Raw genomic sequence first — 19513 nt, 5'->3', positions numbered from 1 at the left:
AAAGTTTTTCTCTGTATAAACAAAGTCTCCTCTGACGTCCTACATTACACCAATTCTCGTATCAAAACCAGACACCAAAGCTGCATGATCACATTTACTCAATCTTTTCTGTGAAATATATATATCTATATTTTTAAATTAGCAATCAGCAGTTCAAATGAATTTAGAGAGGAAGAAAAATTCTAATTAAAACATTTTTGGAAAGTAGGTACTGAAATGGGAAGTGGGTAGTCGACCTCTCCTACACTTCTTTGAAATCAGTTTACCATTTTCCTTGAAAAGGATCCAGGTGAGGAAGTAAAACACTCTAGGGAAAAAATGAACACCCATGACATGAAGTGTCGGATTTTCTACAATTCCACCAAAATGTAAACCCTGTTAATACCTTCTGAAATGAGATCTCCTAGTGAGAAACCTGATTCTTTGAACTGTCACACAAGTTGCTAATTTCAGTGCATTTATGCCTCACTAGACTACCTAATAATGTGAGTGACATGCAGCAGTCACTTTTTATTGTAGCATTACCCATATTAAATCATATACATTTCAAACTACCTCAGGATTTACAGTTCTCCCCACTCCTCACAGTATACTTACCAGTAATAGGCACTTTAACCCATTGAAGCAGCAAAAAACAATGAGTGAACAGAACATAAGAAATTTATTTCAGGACTATATTAGAAAATGACTAAAAGAAAATGACATTAAAAGTTGTTAAAGCTTCACAATAGGTAACAATGAGAGCCATTTTAAAAATGTAAGGGCCACATTATTATGCCATCAATGTAATGATAGGGACTTGAGAAAAGCAAAATTGTCATACTAACTTAGTGCTAATGTACACAGAATGGTAAGTAGCATTAATAACCTATACATGAAGAAAAAGAAACCTAGTACAGCTACAAAGTAATAAAAGCTTTATATAAAATAACATGTTCTGTTTTGTGATGCTGGGCCAAGCAAGGGCTACATGGAGATGGAGTACGTCAAATGACTGAGTTCCAAAGGAACAAGCTCCGGGGTACACAATCCCTTCTACATGGTGTGCCTAAAACCTTGTCTACTTCTCTCTGCTATTTAAGTCCATACAGTTAAAAATATTACCTCTTCCAACTATCATTGCTCTGCTTATACCAGGAGACTACCATGCCCAAAACACCATTACCAGTACATGGAAATAGAGACAGGAATTATTAAACTGTTCTTCAATTAATTCCTTGTCCTTGCTGTTCACCACTGCCAGTGTCTGTGTCTGTCACAATGTAGTGGCAACACACTGACCTTTGGAATATGCTTATAGCCTAAATGAGCTATTAGGAATAGCTTGACAAGTATCCCAGATAGTACTTATGTAGCTTGTAAGTGCCTGAAATAAAGCTAGAAGCTACAAGAAGATCTTAGAAGAATTTCAGGAAAATACTAATTTTCTATGACTAGAAGTCCATTTATCTGATTTTGGGAAGTATTCAGAATTACTGAATCTACCCCTTTGCTCTTTCAGGCAACAGTGCTATTTCACCTCTCCTCAAAAACTTCTTAAATCACCTAGTTAGGTTTCCCTGGGCCCAAAGTAGAAGGCTCTAGCATCTAACTGCTCTGCTGGTTATAAACCTTCTAAGATACTGCTGTAGTCAAGAGAATGGCATTTGAAACATTAGCAAAAGGAAATGGTCAGAATATGACTTGATAAATCTCCCACATGGTGAGTATACACCAGCTTGCCAAAGGCTACTTACAAATAGTGATTTGCTGTCACTCTTGGAGGACACTTCACATGAGGATCTGCAAAGGCTCCTCCTGGGTATTTTTTCTATCAACATTTTTTACCCACTACTTGCATAACAAGATAGAAAACATCCTGACAGCATGGGCAGAGGGCACTGAACAGTAAGGCACCACAAGCACTTCTCAAGTACAGGATCAGATTTCGATGTTATCTTCATTATTTGGGTGATGATGCAAAAATCAACAAGATGAATTAAACAGTGAATGCAACATACTGTGCGTAGGAAAGGGAAGTCAAATACATAACTACAAAATGGAGTAATGGACTGGGCAACAATAGCTGGGATTTCAGCAGGTAGCTCAATGCAAGTCAGCAACACGAGTGCAACAAAAAGGACAAAAGGCAGTTCAGATATCAGAAACACTACAGTCAGGGCATGGGGGGTACCTATTACACTCAGCTCAGCATTAAGGCTTCTCTAAGAACTGTATCTGATTTAGAGCACCACAATTAAAAAATTCAACCTATGAGTTGGAAAGTGTTCAGAGGCAAAGAATGATTAAAAGTTTAGAAAACATTATCTACAAGATGATGAGTGGAAGATCTGGGTTTAACTCAATAAGAAGAGAGATAACTGAGGACACATGAGCCATGAGTAAAAGGCTGTTTTGAAAGGACAGGAGTGTATCAGGTCTCCATATTTTCTATGAGTCTCTCAAAAGGAAATGGTTCAATTCACAGTAATGAGGTTATAGTCTAGATTAGTCTAGTTAGGAAAAACTAGGAGTGAGTCGTAATAATACTCAGTAGTAACACTCAGTTAGTAACAATTAATAGTTAGAAAATTAAGCTTTGGGTCCCAAATAATGCTAATATGGATTTGAATTTTATTTCTTTTTAGGAGAATCGAGGCACTGGAACATGCCATTGCAAAAGCAGAATTCTCTTCACTACAAATTTTAGGAACACAATGGACTGACAGAAGGGTCTAAATTATACACATAACATCCCATCTCAAAACAGAGGAGGGATTAAATTGCCTCCAGGTCCCTTTAAGATTTACTTCCAGGAACCCAATTTTCAATCTAAGTTTATATTCGTGTCCACTTCCTGATATTTGGTTTTTATCCTAAAAGAACCTCAGCAATTGACTGAAACTCAATACTACACATTGTATTTATCAAACTCAGAACTCGGATAAAAATTATGCTTTTAGCTTTGTGTTTTAAAAAAAACCTCTAAAACATGCATTCAGTGTTAGATGTGACACAGAAGTAAGCAGCCTGGCCACTCCCAACATCTCCTCTTCTTTTTAAAGTAAGTCCAAAGTTGAAAAACTTACTAGTTAAGGTCAATTGAAATATTTAATTAACATAAGCATACAGGAATATCTGTACTGAACCTACAAAGTTGTGGTTTGTTCTTGGATATTTCAGAAGTTTTTCCCTTTACTATTTTTCTTTTTATTAATGTTATTTACTTAGGAAATTGAGCTTGGGATGTGAAACAATGCTAATATGGATATGAATTTTATTTTTACTTATCTCTTAAGAGAGTTCCAGTTTGACATGTCATTTCATTGGAAATCAGTTTGAATGCTCTGGGGAGAAAAGTTTTAGTATTTTCCATTTACCTATTTCCTCATTCACTCTTCAGTTCGTACTGACTAGGAATAACTTCTTAATGAGAACATAAAATAATTTTTTATTCTAAAAGCAGTGTCAGTTTAATTCTGAATTGATAAACTGAGTGTAGCGTTATTTTCAGATAACAGCATAACTTTCTTTTACATAAAATAAGCTGCTTCAATGTTCAACCATGCAAGGAGACGAAATTCATGCAGGAATGGATAATGAAGGACTAGGGTCCTCACCTAACACAGCTGTCGGCACAAGTGGATCATTGGGCACTGTAGGAAAACAAAGCTCATGAAGAAATACATTACCTTCAATTTGTGTATTTTTAAGAACAAAAACAATATACTTCAGAGTATAACCAAGTGATAACTAAACCCCATTAATTTTGTTACAATAGAAAAACAGAATGAATACACAGATCCAGAAAGCATTCTGAATAAAAGAGGAATGAAAGGCAGTGATTTTGGACTTCAGAAATGTAATGATAAAGGCAAAGAGATTCTTACTGAAACGAAGAAGACATTACATGCAATTTAGTTTTTGAAAGGGCTCCTCCTTCACTATTGTTCTTCTGCTTCACAATAAAGGTTCACTTTCACAGAATCAACTCTTTTCCTTTTAAATTCATCCTCTCATATAATACTTGAGTAGTTTCTCTCAAAATCAAATGGCATTTCTTTAAAGTCTTCCAAGTAATTTTAAAAAATTATATACATATTACAGTTAATAGCTTTTTTATGTGCAATGCCAAAGACATTGCTCTTAATGAGTATAGGAAAATCACAGATACACAGATGCAGATGTCTGAATAAAATACATAGGATTTTATAATTTGTTACCACATCTAGAACTGTGCAGAGACAAATGCACTGTTTTGGACAGAAATGGTGGAATCCATAATTTGGTTTTGTTCCAGTCTAGAACAAAAATTTAAAATATCGACAGCTCTGTGACAGAACTGAGCTCCAGTTCTCAAGCAATCTGCCTAACAATTTCTCACATAACAGGAAACCCCAGAAGTTTGGAAGGTCTTTTGCCCCAGCACAGAAAACGGCCAGGAGAATTTAATCCTCCAACACCCAAAAACCCACATACCTAGGAAGGTGGAAAACAGTTATGTCAAAGTTTGCCAACCAACCAGGACAGCTGTGGTGGCTGGTGCTTGTGGGATCCTGGCATTATGCCGGTCCATCTGGAAGGCTGCTCAAGTGCCTGGCAGCCCCAGCTCACTAATAGCCATTAGGCTCCTGATGGATACTTTGCCTGGGATCCACCATAAACTTAGTTCAAATTGAACTGTCTTTGCAAACCTGCCTCCACAAATTTCAATGCCAATAAGACATCAAACTTTGGAGAGTTTTCAAACAGTTCCAGCCAAAACTGTGTAGAAAAACCTCATAGGCTGATACTAAACTCCCATTTATAGTTGGTTATGAGACACGTAAAATGTTAGCAATCTGCAGTTTGGTAAGCTTCAATAAACTGAGCAATAAACCCGCCTCCAAAATCCATTTCCCTTACAACAATCAGGAAAGAACTTAAAAGCCTTAAGGGATGTATTTTGCTCAAGCATGGTAAGCGGTATGGGAGGCAGGAGAAGGGAGATGGAGTGCCATTTCCAAAAGATGGCAATTCAGAAGCAGCTCTGGCTGCTCAGATCTGTTTAAAACCAGGCCACAAGTCCATGCAGCCATGAGAAAGCCAGGTTCCTGCCAGCTCTGTGGCAGAATTGTATCCCTTCAGTAACTTACACACTAATTTTGAGGTTTTCAGAGTCTACCAGTGGAATATCTTGCTTTTGTACAAGGCATAGTGCAGATGCCAGGAGGCAGGCATGCTGGATAGTGGTAGCTATAACCCAGGCACTGAACAGTCAGAAACCCAAACTGCCAAACTCTGTCAAAACCAGACAGTTGTCAAGTTTACAAAAAGGGAATACAAATATAGAGCAAATTTGCAGATATATTAACAAGCTTGTTCCTAAACTTCACAAACAGCAGTGAGTCAATTTCCTTCTGTTATAACATCCTCACTGCCAAAAGAAATAAATTAATTTGGACCTCATATTATTATTCATTACAGACATGGTGTTACACAGTAATATTTAACATGTTGGTATTAAATATCCTCATGAGGGAAAACTCAATTTCAGATTTTAATTGAGATATTCTAGAATTGTAATATTTTCCCTATAACAAGTATCAACGCATACTGAAAGTACATGTAAATGTTTAAGTAATTTGCCACATACCAGTAAGTATAACATACAAACACCCCTACTCAACCTTCGGATCTATCAGTGTTCCTAGAAAACCTGGAGCTTACAATTTTTCCTCAAAAACTGGAACTGTTTTCCATGTTTCTATGTTCATCTACATTCCAGAGTATCTATCACTGTCATACTTACATCTGGGACTGAAGTTGTGAGAGTCCATAAATGTGATTGAAAGGGGATCCTCTGCATGCAGGGTGCTCTGGTCAGCATAACTCCTATCCATCGCATTCACCATGTGTGTCATCTCCTGGCGGGTGGTTCCCATGGCATCCTTGCGCTTCTTTGCAAGTTTGCTGCCCAGCCAAAAAAAAAAAACCCAAACCACCTTAATACTTGATGAACATTGATGTCTACAGTAATCATTATCTATAGTCCTGAGTGACTGAAAAGTTTGGCTGATTTTCCTGTGCACAACTTTCCCAGCGTGAAATTGATAAAATTATGCACCCTGCTATGAAAGAGTCATGAGTAGTGTGTTTTCTGTACACACACAAATGCTGTAATGGAAGTGCTAACTTCTGTAACCTGGTAATATATATATATATATATTTTTTTTTTTTTTCCCCCCTGTGGAGTAATTACACTAATATAAACAAATTAGAGAATATAATTACATTTTAACTGAAATGATAAATAAGAAGCATCTGTGCATGCAGTTTTATCAACCACCTCCATTTAAATCTGTGTTTTGATTTTATAAATGGATAATTCATTCCCCTTGCTTGCCTTGTTAGGAAGAAATCATTTAACCTTCTAAATTATTTTGTTAGCCAAAAAACCTATGAAATAACAAAAGAAACATAACTATTCGATATAGATTCATATTACCTTTTATGTTTAAAGTTGTTCTTCCCATTCAGTATACAAGATACAACATGATATCACACTTTGTTTGGGATCATCTTAAATTTTGACATTAGCAGTCTTACACTCTGAATGTATCACAGTTAAACATCGACCTAACCCATACAACTAACCCCCTCAACAGACAATGCCCTTAAAGTGCACACTTCAGAAATAATTCTTAATTCCTTCCTTTTGATGAAGACCTGGAAGTGATTTTCACTGTCTCCAGAAGTCAGATGGAAGCAGATAATATATTTTAACTACCTCTTAAAGACTACTACTCTTAAAACATATAATTCAAGTAGTAGGAAGTATGGGAAGCAGCATCAAGTGCACCTTATTTCTGCACGAACCTGTGACATACGTTAGACTGTTCTGAAATCTCCCTATTCTCATCTGACGTTGTGACTGTAATATACTAGACAGCCAAATTGCTTATTTGGCTACGTGGGAGAGACACAATCCTCACTGAAAAGACTGGGTTCTTGAAAATATATGTTTAGAACACAGCTTAGCTTCACAAGCTTTCTCTGCATAAAATATCATCAAATATCCTGTTAACTGTTTAGACAGTGTTTATCTTACATTTCTTCAACTAAAAGGACTGCTTGCTCTTCCTCTGTTCTCCGATAACTTTAAATATTCTGTGCCATACTCTAACAGTAGACTAAAAGAATATTAGTGTAAATTATCCATCCATTTACTTGTTAAGTCCTGGGAATATCCACTGGAAAGGACCCACAGCACTCTCCAGGGCAGGAAGCACTTTTTGTTTTTGCATATTTAAGAAAATGTTAGAGGATTGTTTCTTAAGTTAACAGGCTTGGTTCACATAAGGGGTCACAAAGTAGGATACAGATGGACAAAGCATTCCTGAGAACAACACAGTTTCTTTCACCACTAGACTCATCTCCTTATTTTGCTGTATGCCTCCCAGCTTTTTTTCCCCATTCAAGATAGACTAGTTGGAAAATCACTACTCAGTAATCCCCTCACTAAAAAAGTCCCAAAGATGGTCTCTAAACCTACAATTTTTCATCTAACCTTTGCGGTGTACTTGAGGTCCCTGTGTTTATTAGTGAAAACCAGAAAATCAATGACAGTTGGATGTCCCCTCTAAAATGCTTTATTTTATACATTTACTCCACCCATTCCTATTTACTTAAGAAAAACTGGTTTAAATGATACTCTGGTCCAACAAATGAGGACCATGAGAACTTCCAGAAGTGAACCAGTTTGAGCTTTATAACTGGTTCCCAATACTAGCAAAGCTTTCACAAAACTGGCATTTCTAGTTCAAGACTGTTTTTTTTAAATTTCAAAGCCTTTCAGATAGTCTCTATACACTGAAGATAGTCTTTTTCTAACGCCACCACAGAAATGGAACAAAAAGACTATTACATCTCATCTCTTGGCTATATTAAGCTCTCCTTTGAAGCATCATTTTGTAACAAAACTTGCTAGCTACGCTAAATAAATCAGCAGCTATTACAGCTTTCAAGTTATTAGCTTATTACAGCACCTACTTTCTAATTCTTCTGTCTGCTTCAACTCAAAGCTGCTGGGAAACGGGAGGACAGCTTTATTGTTCACCAGTTCCTGACTCCCCCGGGGTTTGACTTCTTTTTCCTTTCCTTTTTTTCCTTCCCTCACTCAGTTAAAGGCGCATGCAATCTATGCTTCATGATAGTTAAGAAAATCGTTAGGTTAAAGTACTCGAGGCTGACAGAAAGTGTAAATGATTCTCATTATCTGCTAAAGGATCCAGTTGGGTGAACCTGGGCAGGTGGGTGTTTCAGTGGGAGCTGGAAGGGAAAAGTGCTCCATCATAGGATGAAATTGTGTGGTTAATTATCTTGAGCTGAAGCAATTGTTATTTAACAAGGAAATTATAATTTGTCACAATAAACCGCAGAATGGCAGTTAGCTAAGCCAGCTTAGTGATTTTTTTTTATTTTTAAGTTTGTTTAAAGAAGTCAACTAATCTGCTTAAAAACGTGGAAGAGCATCATTATTGGACACTGCTGGTTCATCAAAGCACTTGAGTGCCTTCTTAGGTCCCCTCTGAAGTCAAGGGCATTATGCATTTATTTAAAGTTAAGAATGTGTGTAACTACTTTGCTCAATCACAGCAAAAAGTGCCGCAGCCTTCAAAAAACTAATTTGGTCAACACGTATTAAAGAAGTCATTTTTGCTCCAATGAAGCAAAACTTTGTGCAAACCAATGTCATAAAGTAAGATCCACACTTTAAAATGTGTATACAAATCACCTCACAAGCAACAGATGTGAGGTGATTTGTACACACAAAAAACACTTCACAAAAAACATTTCTGTAAAAAAAAAAAAAAAAAAGGTTGGTACCACAGAGGCAGATGGGTTGCTCTGCCATTGCTGGGGCAGAGATCTATTTATAAAGGTCTGGCATCTGTCTATGACCTGTGTAGGAAAACTGGTGCACAGGATCACTCCTGGTAACTGGTACGCTACCAAAGAACAATTTGTGATTTACACGCACAGTTCTCTAGCTAGGAAATGGGAAAAGAGGTTTTTTCCTTAGTGTGATGTGTCACTGTGAATCATAATGCAAATTAAATTATGATTAGAAAAAACTAAAATGATAGTTATGGGAAAAACTGTAGCAAAAAGCAAAAGTCTCAATATACAGTTAGAAATACAATATCCCTTTAAAAAAAAACAAAAAACACAGGGTAAGAGTAACAGAAACAACAATACAAGCAATTTTTCAAGCCTGAGAATAAAAAGGTAACTATCAACAAAACTTTAGGAAAATTATAGAGACTGTTTTTCTTTTTTAAAAAGGGATACTGCATCTTTAAAACATGTAAAATAGTAAGTCACCCGTATTTTACTTACAGATAGTAGGAGTAAGAATAGTAGCTCCTCCTGGCAAGCAAATCACAGACAGTGGAGAAAGAGAAGCAATGGTGAATGAAAAGCATGACTCTGTCACATTCAATAAAGCAGAGAAATGTGCGTTTAAAAAAAAAAAAATTGAAAAATTCATGTTTCTTTGGTTAGCATTTCAACTTGCTCATGCACAAACTAGCTTGATTTTGCCATGCAATTAAAAAAAAAACCCACTAGCATATAAAAATGATTTGTTTTTTAGAGAGATCACTTGAGAAAATTACATGCTGAGATTTCATTTATTGCCAAAAATTTTGAAAATTAAATGGATTGTGTATTTTCAACATGCAGTTCAGCATAATATAATGATTACCACCTAGATGTTATGACAAATGAACAGCTGTGTACAAATCTTGTGCAGTAAATATGCTTTTTACTTTTCAGTTACAAAAGCTAAAAAATGCATTAATAAATACATTTAATCTGAAAACAAATTGCAAGTCATTCATTTTAACATCTTTATCAGTACACAGGTGTATACATATATGTTTGTATGCGTACTGTATGTAGCTATATGAGTACACACATTTTAAAGAATGCACCTTTACAACAGAGACGTGTGTACTGACATATATACCACATATTTCCTGAATGCAAACATATGTTTTCTATTTTAAAATCTTACAATTGGAAATGCTGATGTAGTCATGCCAAGCATTAAAAATATGGAAGGTAAACAAATGGAAGGAAATGAAGGACGTGTGGAAAGAGTCCAACAATGACTTAGAAAATAAAAATGGCATTGCTTGTTAAAGATGCAGTATCCCTTTTCATAGTTGGTTTGATTACTCCAGTAAAACTCTGTAAGAGCTGTTAAGAGCTTCATTTGGGAAAACGTCAAACCAATTTGTACAAAATGATCAGGCAAAGCCTAAAACATCTCAAGCTCGTGAACAAAACTGCTTAGTACTCTATTTTTCAATAAAATGTAATGCTGCATTTAATCAGATTGAGATAGCAGTGGCTGTGCAGACGACTTTATAGACCAAGGAAAATGCAGAAACCATTGTTTCATCAACTTTTCCATGTAGTAAGCTGTGGTCAGTTCAAGTACCAAAAGGGATACTACATAATGGATCACTGAATATGTACACTACAGAGGATGACTCAAACGGATCGGTTTTCAGTCCCACCACAACTAAGGGAAGTGTGTTTATGTAGGTGTGAACGTGTCAGGGCTTTTACAGCTGTTCCTGGCTTCATGATGTGGATTTCCCTGATTCGCCAGAGGGACTGAATTAACTCAGGTATACAAAGATTTTCTATACTTTTTGTAAGAGACTGAAGCTGATATTAAAAAACCCTGCCTGCTTTCTCTAAATGGGGAGGGGAGGGAATGGCACACCTATAACACATGATAGACAACCAATTAAACTATCATGATGAAAAATTGCCAAACATTAAAGATTCATTAAAGAGGTTAATTTCTCACCTATTTTAATACAAAATAGTACATGAGTTTAGAAATGTTAATGTGCTTTAGAATGATGATTAAGTATCATTCCTAAGAGGGTACTGACTTCACAGGTTCAGAAAAAGGAAGGGGGAAAATGGGGAAATTTTAAAATACCATTTCACAGACATGAATAACTTACATTTATCAAACAATTCAGCAGGGAAAGTATGAGTCTAAAAGGACTCTGAATGCAAGAGGTAAAAGGGATAGGAAAAACGAACACATTGAATTTCAAGCTTTATTTTTTTTTTTTAACCTGCAAAACTAGTCAATCCCATCTGGAAGTGACTGACAATATATAGTGGTGGACAGTCTCTCTCTCTTTCACACACACACACGCATGCACACACACAGAGTCTTCTATTATACATAAGGGAACCACTACAACATGTGCTGAGAAGATGATACTCCCCAGTACATACCTTGTAATAAAGCTATAAAATAGAGATTTCTTCCTGAAAACTGAAAAACAACTTTTCTTTTGTTTTTAAAAAGTTGTGTAAATAAAGAAAATTGGCTGACTGTATGCTTTTTTTTTTTTTTTTTTGCATATGATGAGTTGGACCTTTTGCATATGTGTTAATTCTCAACCACAGAGGGAAACAACAGAGAAAAGTAAAAGCACTTTTGGGAAAAATCACATATGTAGCTAACTAACACAGAACACTACAAGCATACCTAATGTTTCTAATGCAGACGTTTCTTCTCCAAGTTATATATCTCCAGGGATAATTGTAAAGAGGCAATAAATTAAAAAAATCTAATGCAAACCAGAAATTATAACATATAGAAAGAACTTAGGTACAATTTAATTTTTTTTCTGAATTTTAAAAAATAATAGCAAAGTGTATTTCAGATGAACATCGGCAACATTTACAAATATGCTTTTCATTAAGACTTCTGTAAAAGGCGAGGGAACGCAATGCACGCACCACTGGAAGACAAACATCTCGTTCTACCCAAGAGAAATCAGCTTGTGCCCTGTGAAGGGGACTCACTGGGGAGGGGGTGCACAGAAAGAGAGGAATTGGTTTCAATACTATAACTACGGATTTATAGAGTCACGTTATCAACTTTTACACCAGGCTAAAAGAGTTGCAACTATTGGGAAGTCGAGACTTAAAAACTGACCGAGCAATAGGGTAGCACAATTTACTACGCGGAGTTACAATGCCAGAAGATGGCGATATTGCTCACTAAGAAAGCACTAAAAAAATAAATATTAAAATTCATTCAAATTAATACACTTTAAACAATTTCATGCACTAAGAACTCGCTAGATAATTTTACAGTGATATGGTATGACTTTTAAGAAAAAAACTTCAGGTTTACAAGAGCATAAATAGAGGTATAAAATTACATTATTTTGCAAGTTGGATAACACACAGATACAAATACCTCATTAGAGCTGCATATAGAAAATCAAATTCATTAGGTGATTACAACATGAAAAGTGCAGTAATTTATTATTTTATTTTTTGCTTAAAAAAAAAAGGCTCCATTAATTTCAATTCTACCCATTTTTATATTCTATACTTTCCTCCAACTGTAACTTAAAACTACTTGTAAATAAATAAATATGAGAAAATCTACAGCTATTGGGTCCCAAATATAAAGAAATCTTCTCTTTATAGCCATCATAAGAATCACAGCAAAAACAACAGGAAATACAAAGACCTCATTCAAAGACTGATGCGAGCTACTGGTCCTGAAACTTTTTTTTATTTTTTTTAAAGACTTGTAAATAATATCCATTTAGGATAGAGAAAAAAAAAAAAGGATCAGTATAGATCATTTCTTACCTTTTTTTGACGATCAATACGACAACAAGGAGAAGTAGGATGAATACCAGAATTCCAGCACTTATTCCTGCTATTTTCACCACTCGATCTGTTTGTTTAGCTGGATCCGGAATCACCTCAGGTTCTTCTGTTGCTGCTGCTAAATGAATCAAAAAAGAAGTTGCTTAAATGTGTAAACACTAGAGACATGAAAATCATCACTGGTTATATAATTTCCAAATATGTGTGTGTTTTAAAACAGTAGCCAGAATATAGATATATGTATCATATGGTTTTACATCTACACATATGTATACAGAGACACTGTAAATTTCAATCTATATGTCATACATTTGCAACACCAAGTATATGACTATATATGCGTGTACACAGGTGCATATACAAATACATCTAAAACTTCATGTACACAGCAGTGTATATGCATCTGGATTTCCTAAAAAGTTACTGTATTACGAAGCAGAAGACAAAGCAGAGACTATCTATTCACTAAATCACCATTACTTCCTTTAATGTTATTTTTTTCAGATATCTAGTAATCTAGTGAGATTACGTTAATTCACACACAGTACATTAAACTCTTTACACGCTGCCGCCAGCACCATAAACTCTAGTCCTTCTCTCCTTCACGCAATTTGAGTCCACCTTTTTATATTAATTCACCTTACAGCATCTGGCCTGAGATCTGCATTTTACTGGGAATTTTGATTCTCCAAATAAGGCCATCCACAAAGCCAAACCTAAAGTCAGCAGTAGTTTTACTTCTGTTAATAGGCCCTCAAAAAAAAAAAAAAAAAAAGAATCACTGTTCTACGCAGAGATGAAACCACTCTGAAACACAGCTGAGTGGGCTGAGGCCACAGGTTATAGCAGAGAGGAAACCAGAATGTATATGAAAGAGCGCAGTCATTCAGTCTGCACCTCTCTGCATCACAGCCTGGCATACAAAGGATCAGGAACATAGGGTTTTTCAGCCTGGCAAAAATATCAAAAAATATAAATAGGTTTCAGTCAGGGGTAAAATCCCATGAGGTGTTTACTTGTAAAATGGGAAACGGCTCTTCAGTTCATAGTTTCTAAGGCTGTGGCTTAGCACTTTGCCTTTCCCCTGCTCGCAGGCATGGATGGGTATGTGTGCTTGCTTTCTCTCTGACCTTTCTTCTCTCACTCTCCACCCGGCATGCAGCAGATGCCACTTAACCTCCTCCCCCTCACAGTAGCTGCACGTGGAGTTACAAGCTGTTGGGATCATCATGCCTATGTCATTACACAGAAAATGTCCTTTACTCTGAAACTAAAAGGCTCCTCAACAGACCTCCAAACAAGCAGCACAAAAAATGAGGTGAAGCCACGCCAGAGAAAGACTATCACTCTCCCAGAAAGCCGCTCCATCGGCCTTTCAGAAAGCCAGGGTAGTTAGCACCAGGGGTAACTGATACCTAATACTTTCTGGTTTTAACCACATTACTCAGACCATTTCTGAGTGCAGGAACCCATACTATCTTTGGAGAAAATGATCATGCTGATGTTTAAAATCACTCTTTATTACTTGTTTCTGTAACCGCTGTCTCAGCAGTATCTGAACTACTTACTAACAACTTATCCTCAGAGCAACCTACTGACTTGGGAATGTGCTCTCTTTCAGACACCCATGTGAGAGCTAGGCACACAGTAAGAGATCTGGTAGTGCTTTAATCATAAAACCTAATCATCATCATAAGACCTCATCATCATAATAATCTCCCTCCCCTACAGCTTGAATTCTATCTGCTGAGAAATACTAAATGCTTCCTCCTTTGTGCAAACACATGCCTACATGCCCACTTGTATACATAACCTGCGTGGACTCAATACTATGTATCTTGTTTGTATTATGTGTGGTATTGATGCGTCTAGACTAAGAGTCAGGATCAGGTAAGTGATGTGTGTATGTTGCTGCGTACACACAACACATACTCACACATAAACTAGAATTAATGCCAGATACACATATGATGCTGTCTAACAGAGGAAATGAGGGAGATGACTTTTGAGGTGGAATTGGAAGAAGGTGTCAAGATTCTCAGTGCTTAAAATGAATCAACTCCCACTCCACCATTAGCTGGGCTGGATGTGACAAACACAAATGAACACCTGATAAGCAGTAGAGTCAAAAGGCCCATCATTAGAGTCAAAAAAACATTAAAGCCAAAATATAAGTGGCTTTATATGCTAACGGGAAAAAAAACTTCATGTTTGCTGTATGGGGTACAGCAAGGACATGGGAAGTGTAGAGGAGAGCACGCAGGAGCGGGATAGTCGCTGTGTCTGGAATTGCCATGAGTACAATGTGACCTAGCAAAGATAAGAACTACTCAAGCTGCAAAATAGCTAAGACTTGAGCAAGAGATTTAGCTGTGTGGATGGAGATTTAAGGCCAGGTCTTTGAGAGATTTCAAAATAAGAATCACAAGGATTGGATGTGACCCGAAGATGCACTTCAAAAGTTGACGGCTCAAAAATACATTCAACAGTACAGGCTTTGAGCCTTGATCAGGACGATGGTATTTTCACAGGAGTACTACTGAGAGTAGAGGGGAAGGAATGATAGACGAGTCTCTACTTCCCTGGAGAAAGATATGACCCTTATTGCTTGAGAGAGCAATCTGCAATATAGGTGCTTCTCAGTCATGTTTAAAATTATTGCTTGGCCACTCACAATGTTATGTCATTCAGAAAAGTTACTTTAGACAAACAACCATACGCTTTTCAGAAAATCTGAAGGAAAGGCTACTGAAAGAGTTTAGTTATTTGCCCGACTTAGGACTGGTGGTTTATTATATATTCTGTAAGAAATGATTGAGTTTGGATTATCAGTATCTGTTCAAAATGCAGCTCTCTGTCCAAGTTTATAGAACAACAGTGAAAAGTCAGGAGGATATCAACTGCTTGTCCATTTATTCTGGTTTCCTTACACTAAGGAGTAAGTTTGAAGTAGGGACAGTAACTCATTCTGTGAGTTTTTATGCTGCTTATGAGATAAAGCTGATGCCCACTGGAAATGTACCACAGAGTCCTATATTAGTGGAGAAATATTATATTGAATAATCATAGGCTTAAGCAAGCATATAAGCAGTGGTTGAGACTCCTATACCTAAAATGCTGAAATCTATGGGCAAATGCTACTCCTTTCCCCAGTATCAACAGAAAAATTGCTTCTGACTTAAATGAAGACAGGATTATTATATGTCTGTTTCCAGCAACAGATAATATATGCATTCTCTAGACTAAATATTACATTTGGGGACTATATGAAAGCAATTATAGATATAAATCACACTGTAATCTATTATTTATGTGTATGTGCATTGTATGCAATAAAGTATATCATTTTGAGGAAGCCATTGAATGTAGCATAGAATCATTTAATGAAACTTATGAATTTTAAAGAATTTCACATCACTTGTGTTTTAATTTTGATAGTTCAAAGTGTATCGTAATAAGCTGGTGTGAGCTTACACATACACAACCAAAGGAAAAAAAACAACATAGAAACCTTGTGCCTATGTGTTAAACTTATGTATATAAATCAGTGTCTCCTAGTTGCTCATTGCACAAGGACTACAGCAGCAAGAAAAATTGTGCTTACTCTGAATATTTGCTCTCTCTGTCCTCTAGACTACAAGACTGTCAGGATTTTTCTTTCTCTGAAGTGGCCCTCCTATAGGGTGAACTGCTCCTTTTGCCAAACAAAGCAACTCAACTAAGCAAGGCTTCACCAAGGGCAAATCTTGCCTAACCAACCTAGTGGCCTTCTGTGATGGAGTGACTACAACAGTGGACTAGTGAAGAGCTACTGATGTCACCCATCTCAACTTTGTTAAGCCTTTAACAGGGTCCCCCACAATGTCCTTCATTCTAAATACAAGAGATACAGTAGTTAAAAGTTGAATTATTTTGATAATTGGAGTTAACTACTGCATATTTCTAAACAAGGTAAAAATGGTCTAAAATTATTTCAGTTACAAAAACACCTGCTTCACTAATTCCTGCTATTCCTTTTTAGTAATCTAGTCCTGCAATCTTTTCATATATCTCAAATGGCAGACTGTATTAAAATGTAATTTATCAGTTTGAAAAAGAACCTTGTGTTGTAACAGAATGATGATCATATGGAAATGGACTTTCTATTGGCTATTAATTCCTTTGGCCAGCCTTAAACTAATAGACCTCCAATTAAAGTGCTAATTTTTGCAATATCCTTGCATATTACAATATTTTTCACAATTTGACCCTGCAAGTCTATGAGATAATCTTACAGTTTTCAACCAGTGCAAAGTCATCTTGCATAAAATTTGCAAGACACGTTTCTGATCTGAAACAGGGAGTTAACTACATCTTTTTCCCACTATGAGAACAGCTGCCTAGACAGAAGATTTATGAGCTAGATTGGGAGGAGAACACTGGATTTAGCAATTTATCTACTCGCCTTTCTCCTGAACTACCAAACAGTAACAGCAAACATATTCCACAGTCTCATTCACAAAGCTTATAAAACAACTTGATCCAGTGATTCTGGCTCTGCATGTTGCCAGCAACAGTCACAACATAAGTAGTTTTTCTTGTTTTCATAGATACCTAAGGACAATATTCAAACAGTTTACTTCCATGATCAATAGCATGAAGTTCAACTGCGAACAGCACTAAACTAGACTAGGATTGCTAGCACTCTCAGGTACAGCAAAATTCTAAACAGCTGGTGAGGTACAGTTCATCTTACTCTCATAATTTGCTGATGTACCAATTCCCCTATTTTTTTTTGCAATGTTTTTAATCAAATATACCTAAAATTCCAATACTCACTTCTAAAATTGAGTGTTTGCCTAATATTCATACTTAATTCTGAAAGTATACTGTGGTTTAAGGAATCCAGTCACGACATATATTGCTTTCCTGTCTTCTCTTTCCTTCTGTGTCTCAGAATTTACACACAGCCTTGCAAAATTGTCAGAGAATTTATGAGACTCAGTACAAAATCTATTCACCTATACCTTCCTAAGGAGATGGTGCTGGAATCAAGATAATGATATTCTACTTGCTCATCCAAACAGAATTATTCAAGCAGAAAATTCTGGTAGGATTTCGCAGGGCTGCCTGTATGGTACCACTTAGAGAACAGTCAGCCTTCTAAAAGACAGCTTTTAAATCAGAGGTTTTGAACAAGATTTTATACGTAACCTTCTCACCATACCATTTGACTCGCTTAACATTCACAGCATTTTATGCTGGGTTTCCTTTGTGTGAGAGAGGGAAGAAACTCTGTTTTATGCATGATTAAAGCTGCTATTTTATTACACTGCATTTTCTTTGAATGTTAATTTTTGTTTGTGGCAGATCTTTGAATTCTCACAAACTGGTGTTATTGCTGCATAGCTTGATATACAAAATAGCTGTGCTCAAGATAATCTGTTCTGCACCTTTGTTATGTGGCATTCAAAAACTTTTAATTAAAAACAGGAATGACGTCTGAATGAGTTCAACAAGGTAACATTAGGATAACATCAAATGAAACTGGAGTTCCAGATAGCTCTGCCGATATGTCAGTCTACCACCTGAGAAAAGGGCTCTTTGAGAAACTAAGCGAGAATCTCTGATGAATATTTTCTTTTAGACTGCTCTGCCCTGTGTTTTAATCATCTGCCCAGAAAGACCGTTCCATCTTTATCAGTTTTGTTTTGTTACTACTTTGCTAGAATGATAATCATTGTGCAATTAAGAAAACTTTTAGAAGTCTGAAAGTTAATTAATAAATTCAAGTTCAGAAAGAGAAGACCTGTAACCCTTTTTAGTTTAATCATGTTAAAAAAAAAGTCTCAGCCAATTCTATTTGATGAAAACTCTTGAATGTGCTTTTGAAGGGATGAGGGAGAGGGGATATGCTACTTGTTCCAGCAAACTACACACACAATTAATGAGGTCTTACAGATTTCCTCATATGAGTCAGTTTGGTATATCACTGATCCCTCTTTAAGATTCTTCTTTTTCAGGTTGAAAGCTCGAGATACATTTACTGGGAAAGGAATCCCCACAATACTCCCTTCTCTATGGCTTCCAAAGAGCTTGTCTCTAGGAGTGTAGCTTCTGGGAGATGAAGACATGCCAGAAACTCACTAGGGTTTGGGTACACCTAAGTTGTTGCTTCCAGGACTCTAAATCACAACTTTGTAGGCTAGCATTATTAAAAAGAAAAATTGTATTTGATTATGAACCAAAACCGTGATTGTCTGAGCTGTGCTTTGAAGTGTCAGGTTCATCCCTGTCACCATGGTAACCAGGGTCCCTGGCTGCCCCAGGGAAGAGTTTAACAGGCTCTGCTGGTGAAGAGGGGGATGCCCGGCACCACCAGCCTCTTCTCCCCACCTCTCCTGAAAGAGATATGCTTAGATGAAATCTGCTGCCTCACTTTGTGCTGCAACATACTGTGCCCATCTTTGTCCTCACGTGTGTCCCTTGCTGAGGAAAAGGGGGAGTTATGCTCCCAGCTATGCTTAGCAGAGGGGGTCCTCAAGGCCCCAGAGCTTTGTGACATTATAAGTTAAGCTCTTATGTGAAAAAAATTAGATACTACTGTTCTCTACATAAAAGGTCATTGCTGCAGAAATGGATAGAGATGCTGTTTCACAGGCCCCTACGGCTTCTTCTGAAAGAGCTTTTTGATCCCTCTCAAAGGATGGCTTACGTGCAAAAACGAAATAAACGCAGCTTCAGGCTAACCTCTAGTCAGATTTGGGATGGCATAAGATGCTGTAGAAGTTAAGTAGATAAAGTCCCACAGGTGGCTCTGCACACAAATATGGTACCAGGT

General features: G+C 36.7%; 1 protein-coding gene across 1 annotated transcript in view; it reads right to left on the bottom strand.

Annotated features, from left to right (window-relative positions):
• Positions 1–18806, bottom strand: part of LOC104525727 (receptor-type tyrosine-protein phosphatase kappa) — a 43430-nt gene extending 24624 nt beyond the window's left edge. The window contains exons 1-7 of the mRNA XM_029085188.1: positions 18632–18806; positions 12673–12811; positions 11549–11590; positions 9361–9390; positions 5771–5931; positions 3600–3635; positions 598–609 (exon numbers count right to left, since the gene is read on the bottom strand). Coding sequence (XP_028941021.1) covers positions 598–609; positions 3600–3635; positions 5771–5931; positions 9361–9390; positions 11549–11590; positions 12673–12811; positions 18632–18806 — 595 coding nt within the window. The remainder of the gene's footprint in view (positions 1–597; positions 610–3599; positions 3636–5770; positions 5932–9360; positions 9391–11548; positions 11591–12672; positions 12812–18631) is intronic.
• Between the last annotated feature and the right edge of the window lie 707 nt (positions 18807–19513).

Source organism: Antrostomus carolinensis, unplaced genomic scaffold (assembly GCF_000700745.2).
Source record: "Antrostomus carolinensis isolate BGI_N321 unplaced genomic scaffold, ASM70074v2 scaffold16405, whole genome shotgun sequence".
NCBI lineage: Eukaryota > Metazoa > Chordata > Aves > Caprimulgiformes > Caprimulgidae > Antrostomus > Antrostomus carolinensis.
This window is presented reverse-complemented; position numbering and strand designations above follow the sequence as displayed.